This window comes from Penicillium daleae (assembly GCF_028827525.1).
Source record: "Penicillium daleae strain IBT 16125 chromosome Unknown utg000001l_segment0_segment0, whole genome shotgun sequence".
Lineage (NCBI taxonomy): Eukaryota > Fungi > Ascomycota > Eurotiomycetes > Eurotiales > Aspergillaceae > Penicillium > Penicillium daleae.
This window is the reverse complement of record NW_026623149.1, coordinates 2,318,189-2,334,491: the sequence shown is the minus strand read 5'-3', so window position 1 is coordinate 2,334,491 and position 16,303 is coordinate 2,318,189. Positions and strand designations below refer to the sequence as shown.

Sequence of the window (16,303 nt, the reverse complement as noted above, 5' to 3'; positions counted from 1 at the left end):
CTGATTCCTGCAAGACACTTTACCGAATTTCTCCATTATTATTCGCGTATGGAGTGGCGCTGTATGAGCATCTGAGAGGTTTCTACACTTGGACATTGCTAGGGCAACCATCTCATCAATAATGCACTTAGGTATAGACTACGCTGAAGATAGCTATTACTCCATTATTCCTGTATGAAGTACTGATCTACAGTTCCCGATTCCCCGGGTGACCGTTGACAGGTAAAATGGATATATCAAGACCGGTCCACCCTTTCCGAATCAGCATTAACCCACTCCCGATAACATGGATGATTCTTCAACGCACCTGCGCTAGTGTCGCTTAGTTTGCCTTGATCTTTGGCATCACTCTCCTGCGAGGTACCTTTGTTCCAGAGTACAGGGGTTTGAGATTTGTATTCTTGTACGGACTGATTACCTGTCTACTGCATCCTCTAGAGGTACCGAATGAATTTTTGTGATAGAGTGGGGAGCCGCCCCCGTGACACCCCTTGCGCAATGGACGTTACATACAGTCGGCTACGTCAATCCGGCCTGAATTTGACAGATTTGACAGCTCTTGCGGATGATTAGTCTAGGAGTTGGGAGCACCGTATATGCATGCTGTATTGTTTCGGCCAATTTGTAGCGGGCCGTAGGGCAGATGGTTGAAATTTAGGAAGACGGTTGAGTGGGGTTGCCGGTGTCCAAAGTGTGAATATGGATGATCTACAGCTAGGGTTCGGACATGTGCATCCTCATAGGTGTCAGGGACAGGGTTGATCTGTCCATTCCGTGAGTGTTTTGCATTAGCCCTTAGCCACGAATCCACGATAAAGTGTAGTCGGGGAGATGAAGGAGGGTTCCGGTTCTAGCATGATCGAGGGCTTCACTAGTTATCCTACCAAGTGGTGTTCTATCGAGAAAGTAGATATTCCTCCGTGTTGAATGTGTTCATGAGTGGGTATAGTCCACGATCCAAGTCCCAGAAAGGCAATCGGCGTCGGAGATAAACAGATCTCAGGAACCAGGCAGCTCGAGTACCCGAAGGTACATAGAATCTCATATACAAGTGTGTCATGATCGATGTACTTTCGGGTCGTCATCCATTGTCCACTCTAAACACGCCCCACGTGCCGAAAGGCGGAGGACAGCCAATCAGGGCACCGGACGGACTCACGGGGCATGAAGAATGTCGCTGTGCGAGCCTCAACTTTCAGGCCAAGACAGACTAAATCGCAACGACAACGCGGCCCATCACCACTGCAGGAGTCGTGATCCTCACTTGTATAACCTCTTGTGCTCCCCTCGCTTTCTCTTTTCTCCTTCCCCCCGCGATGCCCTCTCCTGGACTTGTGAAACCTCCCCGGACACGTGGAGCCCAATCAACAGCTGAAGCTGGCCAAGTCTGATTTGAAATGGCGGGGTACAAGAACAACGATCGACATGAAGAGGAGAGCCTCTTGGGTAAGCACCGTGATAGACGGAGCTCGGCCAAGTCGTCTCCTGCAGTGAAATCGCGCCGTTGGACGATTGCGAGCCTTTTCGCGCTCCTGGCCCTGGTTTCCGTGGCTGCGGTACACATGGTGAATGGGTATGAACCCTCGCGTGAGGTAACTCTGGTGGAACGAGCACGTCCTGACTTGCTGGTGGTGAGCGCGTCGTCTAGCCAAACCAATAAGAATGCCCATCGTTCGCGGGCGTGCAACAGTGTCAAGGGCGGTTACCAATGCTTTTCGGGTATCTCGCACCGCTGGGGCCAATACTCGCCTTACTTCTCTCTGGCAGATGCCGGCGTGTCCAACACCGTACCCGAAAAATGCGACGTCACCTTTGTACAGGTCCTGTCTCGCCATGGCGCGCGGTACCCAACCGCATCGAAAAGCAAGAAGTACAAGGCCCTGATCAAGGCTATCCAAGCCAATGCCACCGCATTCCAAGGCAAGGCCGCCTTCCTAAAGTCGTACAATTACACGCTGGGCAGCGATGACCTGACCACCTTTGGTGAACGCCAAATGGTCAGCTCCGGCATCAAGTTTTACCAGAGCTATAAAAAAGCCTTGACGCGGGACCATGTGCCTTTCATCCGTTCGTCCGACTCCTCGCGCGTCGTCGAGTCCGGCCGCTTTTTCATCCAGGGCTTCCAACAGTCCAAATTACAAGACCGCGCTGCAGACCACACCCAAGCAAACGCCACGATCAACGTGGTCATCTCCGAAGACACCGGCGCCAACAACACCCTCAACCACAACACCTGCCCAGCGTTCGAAGCCAGCACGCTCGGCGACGATGTCTCGGAGAACTACACCTCCATCATCGCACCCTCCATGGCCCAACGCATCCAGTCCAATCTACCAGGCGTCACCCTCACCAACGACGAGGTCATCTACCTCATGGACATGTGCGCCTACGACACAATCGCCACCACCCCAGACGCCAGCCAAGTCTCCTCCTTCTGCGCCCTCTTCACCGAAGCCGAATGGTCGCAATACAACTACCTCCAATCCCTGGGTAAATACTACGGCTACGGCGCAGGCAACCCCCTCGGTCCCACCCAGGGTGTCGGCTTCGTCAACGAGCTAATCGCCCGCATGATGCACTCCCCGTGCAAGACGATACAACAACAAATCACACCATCGATGCCCCCGGCGCAGCCTCGTTCCCCGTTAACCGCACCCTGTACGCGGACTTTACTCACGACAACGGCATGATCCCGATATTCTTCGCCATGGGCTTGTACAACGGTACCGCCCCGCTGCCGCAGGATCATATCCAGTCCGAGGCGCAGGCGGACGGGTACTCTGCCGCGTGGACGGTGCCGTTCGCGGCGCGAGCGTACATCGAGATGATGCAGTGCTCGTGCTCGGCTGAGCCGCTCGTTCGGGTCCTGGTCAATGACCGTGTTGTCCCGCTGCATGGGTGTAATGCCGATAAGCTGGGCCGGTGCCGGCGCAGTGATTTCGTGCGTGCGCTGAGTTTTGCACGGAGTGGTGGGGACTGGGCGAGCTGCTATACTTCGTAGAGAAGATGTAATGGATGGCAAGGGGGTTGAGATGGAGAAACTCGGATTCTTGCTTTCTTCTTGTATGTTTTAGATTCGCGGGTTGAGTAACCCTGCTTTTCATTGCGGATGTCTTTTTTCGGGCATGTTTAGCACATATCGTTACTCTGCACTCTGGATCTCAGATTCTGAGAGTCCATATGGTTTAAGTTCTATCGAGATACCAAATAAAGTTAGGGAGGGTCCTCTATATGGGCAGGCATCAGTCTCAAAGTGGCCATTACAATAGGTTGACCATGACTCTAAACGTATGTAGAAGATAGAAAAGAGTATAATTCAGACGCATACATCACACAGCATTCAAAACGCGTTTCTTCATGAGTATTCGATTTTCGGACAGCCGCTAGCTCCTGGTATGACAGTCCTAACTAGGCTGGAGAACGCACAACACTCCAAAATGACCTCGGATGTTCTTGATTTCTCCATGTGATATTTGCTATGTACCTCATGTTATAAATTCAGCCTTATTTCCTACCTACACTCTCACACCCACATCCACTTCCACATCTCTCCATCGTGCAAGGCTATACAATCGTCCAATCACCCAGTCCATGTAAATGCAACAGCAACAACCACAGCCACAGCAAGCAACAGCACTATCAAGAACCACAATGCGAATTCCCGTTCTCCACAGTCCCCCGCAACCCAGACAAAACCCACGCCTCCCAAAGATGCACCTGGTCCCGATATACACGGATCCCATCATCACCCAATTCCTCGACACCCAAGCCCCGAACCTTCTCCCATGATCGCCGTCTGTCTCCCGGTACCAGCGCACGATGATGCCCGTTCGTCCCGAACGTAGCAAGCAAGGGTGCCTCCGGCGGTGACGTCCCCGTAGCCACGGAGACGGAAGATGATATCGGGCCCGTGGGGTGCGGATCGAAGATCTCCACGCCGCTGTCAATAGCCAGCGCGTCAAAGTTGGCGGCGTAGTCGATCTCGCGCAAGTCTAGTCGTGCCAGGCGTTCCATTTCCGCGCGCAGCATGCAGAGCACGTCGCGCCAGCGGCCGCCGTCTCGGAGGTAGATGGCGTAGAGGCGGAATTCGCGCAGTTGATGGCGGTGCCGGCGTGCGAGCGTGATGATTTCGTCTGCGCCGAGACGCCAGCCTTGTAGGCTCAGCGTGCGAAGGGTTTTCCAGCGGATGCCGTGGAAGATTGTCTCGAGGTCGAGGTTGAGGGGGGTTTTAGTGGGGAAGCCGATGTGGATGGCGACTAGGTTTTTGGCTTCGGTGAAGAAGCGGTGGAAGACGGGGGAGAGGTCGGACATGGTTGTGGTGATGTCGATGTGGGCGTGGAAGTTGATGTCCAGGCTGGTGAGGCGGCTGCCCATTGCGGCGAGGGTGGTTGAGGGGGCTTTGAGGAGTTGGAGGGTTGCTTCGGGGCTAATTTGGGGCCCGATGAAGCGGATTGAGGTGCGTTGGGAATCGAGTAGGGCGATACCCAGGTTTGTGACGGCCCGTGAGCATGCAGATCCCCAGTCGAAATGGGCGTCTGACGAAATGTGGCCGATGGTTTGGTCGCGAATGAAATCAAGGAGTTCCTCGTCAGCTTCGTCTTGTAACCGGAGAAGCTTCATTTCTTGGAGTGCCGAAAATGCCGCGACTGCAGCACGCAGCTGCGTTAGGTCATGGTTGGTGTTGACCAGGGTGGTTTGTTCGCGCAGTCGGCGGCTATGCAATTGCGCCAGTCCGGGGGCTTCGGTGCCGAGTGTGCGAAGGACCGGTGCCCAGTCTAGATAATTGGGTGTGTTAGCTTTTCTCGTTGACTCTGTATATCTGATTTGTGGACAGGTGTGAGAATTATTGGGTACCGCTGCCTTGATAGAAGGGTCGCACGAGATATGTCACCGTTTTCACGTAGCAGGCCAGCTGCATCTTGAGCAGATCGTCGAGACGGCGAAAGCCATTCTCGGAGAACCGTAGGTTGAACCGCGAGAACTTGCGTGGGGTACCGATGCGCATGAATCGTCTACAGACGAGTCGAAAGCGATCTAGCTCTGATGCCTCGCCATAGGCGCTCGGCTGTTGGTCATTGTATTCCCCCGAGCAGTGGCCGTTGTGGCCGTTCTTCCTGGCATTACCATTGAGAATGCGAAGTCCAGGCTCCTCCAGCAGGAAGGACAAAATCTCGCTCAGCAGCTCGTCGGCAAGGTCTTGAATGTGACGGGGTTGGGGCATGATTGGCGCGCGCTGCAGCCGACAACTCGGCTGCTTGGACGAGTAACAGCAACATGGAAATGCGAAAGAGCGAGCTGACGGGCACAGGCGCTCGCTGGCAACCTGGGGTCTTACAAGACCGCCGCGCAGGAGGTCAGGAAGAGAAAGACAGAGGACACTGTAAATTTCGGGGCGCACGATGGGTGGGATTGGCGCTGATTATACGACACGACGAGGAAAGCGAAGAAAAGCGCATGAGCAGCAGGAAGACAAGACAAGATCAAGAAGAAAAAAATCAAGCTAACATTTAGAAGAAGAAAAAAACAAAATCTAACAGCCAAAGATCCAGTCGCAAATCATGACCATCGAAAAAAATCGAAAAACCCCGACTGGCAGTCGAGAGCCGAAGCTGGGAGGGAAAAAAAAGCAAACTGTCGAAGCTCGAGTGGACTCGTCGCAAGTTGCAACGCGAGGCCTTGTCTCACCATGGCCGCAAGGCGAGAGTTCTCGACCTCAGAATGCCTCACTGCGACCGGGATGATCCTCAAGACCCTAGTTTAGCGCGCTTTGGCGCTCACCCGGTCGGGGCTTTTGCATCACGATCTTGACAGTTCCATTGGCGACGAGAGACTCGTTGCAAATCACATGATTGAACGGGGCTGCGGCCAGCCAGCGCAGTCGGCGCGAACCTGCAGCAGGAGGACGCGAAGCAGCGAGTTGGTTGGATAGGGTTAAGGAGAGTAGAAGGGTGGAAGGGAAGGGGGGTTGGTGGTGTGTGTGGATGATTGCAGACGGAGGAGAGGCGAGTGGTTGGTTGGATGGCAGTGGTCGGGAGGGGGAAGTGCCGGTTGATTCGAGATGGTTGAGTGGTTGCAAGGCGTCGATGAAGAACAGGCCAATGCAGGCCCCCGCTCCTCTTGTCACATCTTCTGCAGAATGTGACGAGCACCCGCGTTGGTGGACACGGCAGAGAACATTGGGATTGGAGGGGAAATTGGCCGAAATCGAAACGGCGTGGAAGGAGGAGAAAAAAGAAAACAGAAGTCCAACGAACTAATCAGTTGGTGCTGATGGGTTGGTTAATATGTTGGTGATAATGTCTGACTGACGAACCGCCAGGTCTACACTATAGGCCATCGCAAGTCGATACAGTACATACCATGCATCCAAGTCAGTCTAGCAAGGACAACTAGTCACCGATCGGGGTCCTTTCGGATATCCTAGAGGATACTCGTCGAGAGGCACGCCAAGGCAAAACACAATATGTACAATTCGAACAGAAACAACTCCTGCAACATGCTAATTTCATTTCGCCGCAGAGCAAGCCCATCTTCTCCTCTCCTACCCTCTTGTTACACCTTGGCCAGGTTCATCCGCCGTCGTCGAATGTCCGTGCTGCTGATTTTTGACTCAAAGTTATTGCCGTCCGCAATGTCCGCGGCCTCACCGGTCTGCAGGACATCCACCTCGAAAATAGCCAGGCTCTTCCATCCTTTCTTGGCCCGCTCATCATTCACCGCGGCTCCTCCAGAGGCAGTCTCCTTGGAAACGACCAATGCAGTGAGGCTTTCCTCCGTGATCGTCGGACCATAGGGATCCCAAATCTCCACAAACTTGAAGGTCAGATTGGGTTGGATTTTCATCACCACAAAGTTGCCATTGGGACCGGGTGCAGTGGTGCGCTCGGTGCGGGGAGTGTTGTTGGGAGAGAAATCCATAATGGCACGGAGGAACGCGGCGGTGTTCTGGAAGCGGGCGTCCCAGCTCTCGAGGAACTCGGCATGTTTCTTGTTTGTCAAGAGGGCATCTCCCGTGACACCAACATTCAGTAATCTCTCTTGGCTCTGGTCTGTGGCGCTGGGTGGCTCGAGTGTGAGCGCAAGCGCAGTGAGGAGAAGCTTGTGGCCCAAGTGAAGATGGTCGAAGGTGCCGCCAACAATGACGGAGTAGTGGGGCTGGAGAGCGATGCTTTCAAGACCCTCTGAAAGTAACGGGGACACCGGCACAGTCCAGTTGGAGATGTTTGGAATGGCATGCCCATTGATCTCAGCATGGGCGTTCTTTGTCTCGCTTGTGCGAGTGAAATCCCGGAACAGCTTGCTGCCAGCCTCGTTGTTCAGGTAGAACACATGGTTCCACCGTCGGCCCGAGGTCACGAGAGAATGCAAGTCGACAATAGGTCCGAAGCTCAGGCCAGACGAGGCAGACGGAGTGGAAGAAGAGGCCCCAGTAAATACTACTCGGGCATCAATGCCACCGGGAGAGTCCAGTTCGATATTGTGAGCGGCAGCGACGGCTCCGATGAGTGTATAGATGCTAGTTAGATACTGCTGCAGTGGAGCAAAGACCTTGGCCTGTGGCCTCGCGGATGGCGAGAGCAGACCGGGTATTTGCAATACAATATCGAGAGTAGCGATAGAGTTGGATCCATTGAGAGCTTTGACCAACTTCACCAAGACATCGGCGAAAGGTGTTCCGAATACATCCTTCACTGGTCTGAACGAGAAGGATGGCGGCGGGGGAAGCAGCAAAAGAGCCACGGATGATGTAGGGAGATCAGATGCCATGAAACAGAGGGATGGCCCGGGCCGGAAAATAGGAAAGAGGAAAGAAAATGGGGAGCCCGAGCTTGGTTAATTGAGGATTGAGGTGTTGAATGTCCCAGGAATTTCCCGATCGTGGGAATTGCAGGATCAAGGGAGCTTTGAAGGTCCTCCGAAAATGTATGGAACTGGTTCACTCGGAACTTGGGGAAAGGGAAGTGTCCCCCCACTTCAGCACGTACTTAGTCAGCCAGTCGTCCTGGCCACCCCATCTAAAATCGCGTCTTCCTACCTACATACCAACTTCAATCACCTACCATGCCACCAATTCGCTCTGAATCTTCGCAGAAATTAGCCAATCAAGAGGGTAAGATTCTATTGGCCCTTGATGATCTTCAAAATGGCCGTGTTAAATCTATTCGCGCAGCGGCTAGCCTATACGCAATACCGAAGTCAACACTGCATGCGCGCGCCGATGGGCGAATCTCACGCGTTGCTAAGCGCCCAAATCGCCATGAATTGACCGAATTAGAAGAGGATTCGCTTGTTGATTGGATTATCTCGATGGATACGCGTGGAGCAGCGCCTAGGCCGGCTACTATAGGAGAGATGGCGAATATCCTACTAGCTGCACGCGGTAGCTACCCTCCGCCTACCGTTGGCAAGAATTGGCCATCGACCTTTATAAATCGACGCGAAGAGATTCGATCACGCTTCTCCAGTCGTTATGACTACCAGCGCGCACTAAACGAAGACCCAAAATCACTACGAGAGTGGTTTACGACGGTACAGCGCGTTATCAACGAGAACGGTATACAAGCGGAGGATATCTATAACTTTGATGAGACAGGGTTTGCAATGGGCTTTATATCTTCGCAGAAAGTAGTCACTAGGGCTGATTACTACGGTCGGAGATCGATTCTACAGCCAGGAAATCGCGAATGGGTCACTGTTATCGAAGCTATCTGCGCAGATGGCTATTCGCTACCGCCATGCGTGATCTTTAAGGCTAAAGTTGCTATTGCGGGTTGGTTTGATAACCTACCAAAAGATTGGCGATTTGAGCTCTCGAATAACGGCCGGACTACCGATGAGATTGGCCTACGCTGGCTACAAAAGCTATTTATCCCATCAACGAATTCGCGCGTACGCGGCCGGTTTCGGCTATTGATTCTTGACAACCATGGTAGCTACCTTACGCCCCAATTCGACCGAATCTGCGCAGAAAACGATATTATTCCTCTTTGTATGCCTGCGCATTCATCACATCTACTACAGCCACTAGATGTTGGCTGCTTCGCAGTGCTTAAGCGCGCGTACGGTCGCTTCGTAAGCGATCTTGCGCGCCGAGGATATAACCATATCGATAAATTCGATTTCCTAGAAGTCTACCAACGCGCGCGGCAGGAAGCCTACCAATCAAGCACTATTCAAAATAGCTTCGCAGCTAGTGGCCTAGTGCCAATCGATGCAGAAAGAGTGCTCTCGAAGCTTGATATCTCTCTACGAACTCCGTCACTACCAAGCAGCCGGCCAAGCAGCAGATCTAGCCAATTCACACCAAAAACGTCCAGAACTATCGTTCAGCTACATAAGCAATCTTCAATGCTAATGGATCTACTACACCGGCGGTCAAAGAGCCCTCCGAGCCCAATCAAAACCATGCTTGATCAGATTATCGAGGGCACTGCACTATCGCTACACTACGCTGCAGTACTCGCGCAAGATAATGCGAATCTACGCGCAGCCAATGAGAAGATCGTCAAGAAGCGCAATCGGTCGCATAAGCAGATACCCTGCGAAGAGGATTTGACCGTTGAAGAGGGCCTACAGCTAGCTGCGCAGCTAAATTTGCCAGCTGAAGCACCTGCGGTAGAATCGCATACGCAGGGCGAATTGCCTATTCAGGCAGATAGACCGGCTACTAGGGCTCCGCCTAGGTGTAGTGGGTGTAGGGAGATTGGCCACAGGATCAATTCATGTAAAAATCGCTATATTTAGTTGAATTAATGGGCGTTGGGTTGAGATAATCGATTTTTAATTTTTCTAAGGGTGGCAGGTGTCCCGGTCATGCGGGAATTACGTTAACTTAACGTAGGTTAACTAACTAGTTCCCGGCTACCCTGGCCACCTCAAAACACCATACTAAATTCGATATGACGGAGTTAAACAGCTTGAGTGGATCAGGTAAGATTTTAGTAAGGCTTACCATAGTTGGTGGCTGAGGGTTACCATGTTTTAGGTTTAGCTTCGGCCGGAAAAGTAAAGATGCTTCAAGGGGCATGTCTCTCACGATATGAATTACGCAAGCTAATCAGCTAGACTAGAACGAATGATTAAGATTTGTTGCGGTCTTGAATTTCCCGGTGACGAAATAAGTGGTGATTCGCTTATGATTCAGCAGGACTTGCATCGATCGCTAGATAGCCTGCACTACCATTGAATCCGTTGTGCTTTCGAAAAAAAATTTATAAATTGGGGGGTGACAACATGCTATTCATTGAATTATGAATTCTTAATAAGGGCCCATGAAATGTAACAAATATTCTCTTTTACTATTCCGAATTTCAGAAATAACTTTTATGGCGGATTAGACCGATCCAACTGCTAGCACATAGCCACCGTCGACAACGACGGTCTGCCCATTTAAATACTGATTTGAAGCAGTGAAAAGCACAGCCCCAGCCATATCCTGATCTTTTCCGGGGCGACCAGCTGGAATCTTGCTTTCATACTTCTCCTTGGGAAGCGAGCTCTTTTGCGTATCATCACTCTCCTTAGCGGTCATTTCCGATGGGAATACTCCAGGAGCAATGTTGTTCACTCGAATCTTGACACCCGAGTCGGCGATTTCATGTGCGAGCATCTTTGTGAGGTGGACAGCAGCAGCCTTGCTTGCATTGTAGGCAAAGTGATGCTGCGATGCTTTTATGAGGCCAGAAATGGAAGAGATATTGATCACCGTGCTGGACCATCCATATGTATCGTCGGTGGCCTTACTGAGCAAAGGTAGGAAGGCAGTGGTGACGAAGAACAATTGCATCACATTGGTTCGCATGACATCTTCCCAGTCACTGACTTTGCTTGTGTTGTGGAATAACTCCTGTTGGAGCTCTTCAGGATCCTCCTTGTCAGTATTTTGCTTGGCGGAGCTAATACCGGCGTTGTTGATTAGGATATCCAACTTGGACTCCTTAGACGAGATCTCATTGACTAGCTTCTGAATTGACTCCTTGGAAGTAACATCGGCGGAAATCGCAATAATTTCGCCGGGAATATCCTTTGAGTACAGTTCCACAACACGATCGAGCTTCTCTTTCGTGCGACCGGTGATGTAGACTTTTGCACCATTGACTGCGAGAGCTTGAGTGGCCATCAAGCCAATGCCCGAGCCGCCGCCAGTGATGAGGGCAACTGTTCAATCGTGAGTAAGGTCCATGGAAAATTCCGAATTCCGAAGAGGTCTTTGCATGGCACGTACCCTTGCCCTTCATGCCGAAGAGATTCTCAAGCGTGAAGCTTGCATTGTTGTTTTGGGAAGACATTTTAGTATGTGTCAAATTTGAACTCAGCTAAAAGTTTTAGGCTTGAGAGTCAGCGAAAATGGTGGAAAGTGCCTGAGAGATGTTTTATATCAACCTTCGGTGGAACTGTAAACTGTTTGCCAAGGATTTTTAGCTCCGCCCCACCATAACCGCTGCTGCGTCTTGAACCCTGACTTCATCATGACAGTAGTCAGCCTGGAAAACGATACCTGATCATGTTTTCAATTTGATCTGTTCTTAACCTGCTGAATGGGACACATTCAGGTTTTTGCAAGTGTAGTACCTCATGGACCTTTATACTTCATTATTTTCAACGAGCGAGATTACGTGGGGGAAAAAATCTAGACACAAAACATGAGCAGGTCTAGACAGTCGAGCAAGCAAAGAGGTCGGAGCAGGTCAGAGCTCCCCACCTTACGGTCATAAATGACATCATAGCACTCGCATGACAGCCCATACGAGATACACTTGCTCCAAGAAGCTGAAATAAAGCTGAAACCGAGGCTTGGTCTACAATTATCGATAGAAATGATCTAGGCGCCGTGACAACTCCATCCTTTAGCTTGGAAATCAAGAGGGCGCTGTCATCGTTCGAGGAATCTTTGGCGACACGCGATCAAAGAAACGGGAATTTGTCAAGAATCGAACATCGGATGTTGTCTCAAGGGAATTCTGAGGATTTGAAGTATTGTACAATATAATACTGCCTCATTTCTGTTTTCTAGAATTCACAATGGAAAAGTTCCTGAGATTCGATTGCAGACGACGTCATAGTGAAGTCAATCAAGCAACCAGCTTCTATATACAATCAACAGCGCCAAGAAGTAGTGACTGTACACTTATGCAATGTCCAGATACTTACAACCATAAAAATCTGCGTCAAAGGCCACTTGGATAGTTTGAAACGGAAACTTGCCCGAGAAGGGTTCGAACCTCTTGAGAGAACATGATTACTCAAGCTGCTACTTTCACGATGTTACACAGTATTTGAATTGATCCAGCTTTTTTAGGTTGATCAACCTAGGCGAGAAAAAACGGAATGATATCAGACAAACAGGGTAGTCACAATGGCCCGGTACAAGTGCCATAGATCCACAGTGATGAGCAGAACTAAATTCTGCCTGCATCTGCCTCAAGAAGGTAGTTTTCGCGCATCTTTCACAAATTCACGAACACCATATACTTGAGTACCTCATCCAGTTTTTGAAGATTCTGCTTCATCGACAATTTTGAGGGAAATGTCTCGTGGCATGACACCAAGAATCAAATTCTCCAGGGCTTCCTCGCCCGAGCCAAAGGAGTCAAGCGTGTCCGCCACTGTAAAAATTTCCCCAGATTCGGAGATAGCGAGGTCCCACTGCCGAGCCAACTCTCCAATAGGGGTGAGGATCTCGCCAATATCCTCACTCCAGACAGCACATCTATCATCCTCGCCCCCGATAAGCAGTGGGTTGAACTCGATCCTCTCGCGGGCACGGGTGATGCCCGGGCCGTTATATGGGAACACAAGGCCGGAGAATTCGGAGAGGAAGCGCTCTGCCGTCTCGCTCATGGTAAAGCCCCACTGCTCCAGTTGGTGTCGCATGTCACTTGTACCGACCTTGCGTCTGGGTGTCCAACCCGCTTCTCGGAGAGCGTGCTCTGTCTCGGCCGTGTACTCGGCCATAAGTGATCGTATCCTTCGGTATTACGCGAATTCAGCAACTAGCAGTTCGCATAAATAGCCGCGGAAACTGCCAACGTATGCTGTTGCAGTGCGGGATTTTCTGCGAATTTATGAGACACTGGAGATGTGGATGAACAATATTGAAGGAAACAAAGACAACGAGGACTGAAGGCGCGGATCGCGGGGTGAGTCAATGAGGATGCCTCGTATTTCTGCCTGGCGCGTCTTCCGTCGCGCTCAGACTTGGTATTGCTATTGGTCAGTAGGTCTGTCTTTATCTACCTCGCAGGAAATATATCCTGATGTGATTCCTGCTGAAAGGATTCTGTTTCATGATGGACGAAGCGGATACTTGGATAACGTGCGAAGGTGGTTCTCACATTACACCCTCCTAGAACTGAACAAATATCCAGGACAATCGATAATTTGAGGAAGTCCTCTTCATATTCGCCCAAGCTAACTCAATGTTTACTACTCTCTTCCACGCTCTGGATCGCCTCCTCGAAAGAGTCACGATACGTCTCTTGCGGCGCCAGCCCATGGTCTGCTCCTTCGACCTCAATTAGCCGCACTGCAACCTTCACTCGTTGTAGTGCGGCCGCCAGCGCCCTCGAATCTGTCACTGGCGCCACTGTGTCAGCGGTGCCGTGCACAATGACCGTGGGGGGATACGAGGGATCAATCAAATCTAGCACGGCCTCTGTGCCGGTGGCTATTCTCATCGAGTCACTTATCCGAGGACCGATATGGCCTGAAGGTCAATAATTGTGTACAAGCCAAAGAAGCGCACACAGATATACAACATACCTTCTTTCAACAACCAGAGGAACAGTGATGCCCTACTACAAGGGTCCCTGATGTTGCCTTCGTCGGTGGAGATCTGGGGGCGCCCGGGTTGTAGATAGTGGGCGACGTTCTCTTCCTGTAACTGGCGGGCAGGAATGCCTCCCAACAAAGCTGAATTGTCGCGGCGTCGGCAATACCACTCTCCCTCGGTCTGGGACATACCCCAAAGCGACAAAAAGGAGCATACTGAGACTTTCCTCCACACAGATAGGGCGAGAATGGACACCAGGGACCCTGCACTTGACCCGCCGATGACGATACGTCCTAGATCAATACCCACCGCAGATTCCACTAGCCAAGACTCAAGTTGGCGCATATCCTCCAAAATATCTGTGATGCCGGCTTCCGGCAGCAGACGGTAGTCCGGGACCACGACTGCCCAGCCACGATCAAGTAGTAGTTTCACTGGCAGCGGCGGGAATCGGGCGCGCCGCGATCCACTGACAAGGCCACCGCCGTGGAAGAAGACGAGGACCGGTCGAGGCCTCGAGGTGTCAGGAGCCGTGGAGGTGACAAGATCGAGCTCAACAGGAGGAGAAACGGGATGGTAAATGTACGAGGTACGATTCATCTTGGTATGCTATCTGAGCTTTGGGAAGAATTAGGAGAGAAGGATAGAAACATACTGGCGCTTGGTGAGTATTAACATCAACAACCTGGATTGTGAGTCAATTCGCTGATCAGGCTTAATGGAACGCCTGATGATAAAAGGGCATATTCCGTGATTCAACTGGTCAATAACAAGCCTTTTTGGCAGCCACGTTGCTTCCATGCTGTCGTGTAAAGTGGGGAAGTAAAATACACTCAAAACTGTTTAGTTCTACTTAGTGTCGTAATTTCTATATTCGTACTAGGGGATTCTAGACACCTCCGAGAATCGGGAGTTTTAACCGCCCTTTCCCTACTCATGTACGGAGTAAGCAAGGACACTCTAACAGGTCCTGGCACAGTCCGCTCTTTGCACTGACCCTCTCGCACCGGGGCTCAGATACAGCGTTATTGGTTCACCGTGGTCTGGCTGAAACCTGTGGTCTCTTGACATCTGCATACATCATCGAATCCTAGCCCAGAATTGGCCAAATCAACGGCAAGGCTGAATTGAAATGTCGCCTTGGGCCATCAATATCCTCTTGGTATGTTCTCTGAAAAACATCGGAGATATATCTAGACAGGGTTTCTCGAAATCGGCTTGACCAGTATACACTGAGACCTTCTATCTCGGCCCCACTGCCAAGGCCTTAGTGCAGATCTTTCATTGAAAAGACCACACTTAGTTGAGGACGATTGTAAAATATATCTCATGTATTGTATCTCCTGGTATACGATTGCAGCCTTCACTTTGACTCCTGAACGAAAAACCTTGAGGGTCACTGTCCTGTACAAGTCGCCGCTTACAACGGCCCTCAGCTTATTTTGGCCTGCTCAATGGATGATCTGCGCTAAGGTCTTGGCAGTAGGGCCGAGAAAGAGTGTATACTCTGGCAAGCCGATTTCGAGAACCCCTGTAAAGCGACGGACGCATCCATTCTTTCTCTTTGCTCAACAAACAAACGTTGTGAAAGCTGTTAAGTTACCGAGATGACTCAACAAACCCAGGGGAGCCTGTCTGATGAATTTCCATCTATCATTGAGACTTTTTCCCTGGATTTTCTCGACTTTTTCGACTGATCTGGCTGTTTATTGGAATCGACCCGCTTTATTCATCCTACCTTTTTCCACTGATCGTCCTACCGGCTGTTGTGACCTTTACACTCCGTGGGCTCTGAGAACCTTGGAGCCAGTTATTTCATTCTTCATCTCATCTGCGGAAATTAGATACCGAGACACCTTTGCCTAGCTATAGAATGGATCTCCAACATAGTGATTAACCCTAGTGACTACTTTCTACGAAGATTTAAGGCCCATTACAAAGCCTATCTCATCAAAGTTGCAAATATCCTCTGCTTGGATACCGTTCTCGTTAATCACGCTTGATACGGTAGTAACCCACGCTCGCAGGGTCTTTCGGTGTTCTTTTAATGCGCGCTAGTAGTCGTATTGCCTAGAAAAGCGCGATTGAAGCTCATCACCCCGTTGAACAAAGGTTCAGGGCCAATTCTTGCCGACGGTAGGTGGAGGATTAACTATCGCGTGCAGTCACTAGGATATTAGCTACCTCTCTTACAGTAGCCGGCCTAGGCGCTGCTCCACGCAAATTGCCTTCTAATTGGGTCAGTTTATAGCTAATTAGGCGGCTATCAACGGGTAAGATTCCGCCTGTAGCGCGTGCATGTAGTGGAGTAAGCGGGATTGTATATAGGCTAGCTGCTGCGCGTATAGATTTGACACAGCCATTTTTTATATCATCAAGGGCTACTAAGATCTTGGCCTCTTGATTGGCCATTTTTGCGACGATTTAGAGCGAATTGGTGGCGTGGTAGGTAGTTAAAATAGGTAGGTGTGTAGGAAGACGCGATTTGGAAGGGAGTGTTCGAATCGGCCGGGAATTACGTTAACCTAGCTA

General features: G+C 50.9%; 6 protein-coding genes across 6 annotated transcripts; 1 reads left to right on the top strand and 5 right to left on the bottom strand.

The window, feature by feature from the left end:
- Positions 1 to 1,397: 1,397 nt before the first annotated feature.
- Positions 1,398 to 3,001, top strand: N7458_000724 (histidine phosphatase family protein; the record flags this gene model as incomplete). The annotated part of the gene is made up of 2 exons (XM_056904118.1): positions 1,398 to 2,538; positions 2,592 to 3,001. The coding sequence occupies 2 exons, from the start codon at positions 1,398 to 1,400 to the stop codon at positions 2,999 to 3,001; spliced, it is 1,551 nt and encodes a 516-aa protein (XP_056771885.1).
- Positions 3,002 to 3,639: 638 nt separating this feature from the next.
- N7458_000723 (F-box domain protein) lies at positions 3,640 to 5,221 on the bottom strand (the record flags this gene model as incomplete). The annotated part of the gene is made up of 2 exons (XM_056904117.1): positions 3,640 to 4,775; positions 4,855 to 5,221. The coding sequence occupies 2 exons, from the start codon at positions 5,219 to 5,221 to the stop codon at positions 3,640 to 3,642; spliced, it is 1,503 nt and encodes a 500-aa protein (XP_056771884.1).
- Positions 5,222 to 6,552: 1,331 nt separating this feature from the next.
- N7458_000722 (putative pantetheine-phosphate adenylyltransferase) lies at positions 6,553 to 7,767 on the bottom strand (the record flags this gene model as incomplete). Its single annotated transcript, XM_056904116.1, has 1 exon — positions 6,553 to 7,767. One exon carries the CDS (start codon positions 7,765 to 7,767, stop codon positions 6,553 to 6,555), a length of 1,215 nt encoding a protein of 404 aa, XP_056771883.1.
- Positions 7,768 to 10,333: 2,566 nt separating this feature from the next.
- N7458_000721 (SDR family NAD(P)-dependent oxidoreductase) lies at positions 10,334 to 11,288 on the bottom strand (the record flags this gene model as incomplete). Its single annotated transcript, XM_056904115.1, has 2 exons — positions 10,334 to 11,157; positions 11,225 to 11,288. The coding sequence occupies 2 exons, from the start codon at positions 11,286 to 11,288 to the stop codon at positions 10,334 to 10,336; spliced, it is 888 nt and encodes a 295-aa protein (XP_056771882.1).
- A 1,192-nt stretch (positions 11,289 to 12,480) lies between these two features.
- N7458_000720 (SUKH-3 domain-containing protein) lies at positions 12,481 to 12,954 on the bottom strand (the record flags this gene model as incomplete). Its single annotated transcript, XM_056904114.1, has 1 exon — positions 12,481 to 12,954. The coding sequence occupies one exon, from the start codon at positions 12,952 to 12,954 to the stop codon at positions 12,481 to 12,483; it is 474 nt and encodes a 157-aa protein (XP_056771881.1).
- A 461-nt stretch (positions 12,955 to 13,415) lies between these two features.
- N7458_000719 (alpha/beta hydrolase) lies at positions 13,416 to 14,371 on the bottom strand (the record flags this gene model as incomplete). The annotated part of the gene is made up of 2 exons (XM_056904113.1): positions 13,416 to 13,705; positions 13,762 to 14,371. 2 exons carry the CDS (start codon positions 14,369 to 14,371, stop codon positions 13,416 to 13,418), a joined length of 900 nt encoding a protein of 299 aa, XP_056771880.1.
- Between the last annotated feature and the right edge of the window lie 1,932 nt (positions 14,372 to 16,303).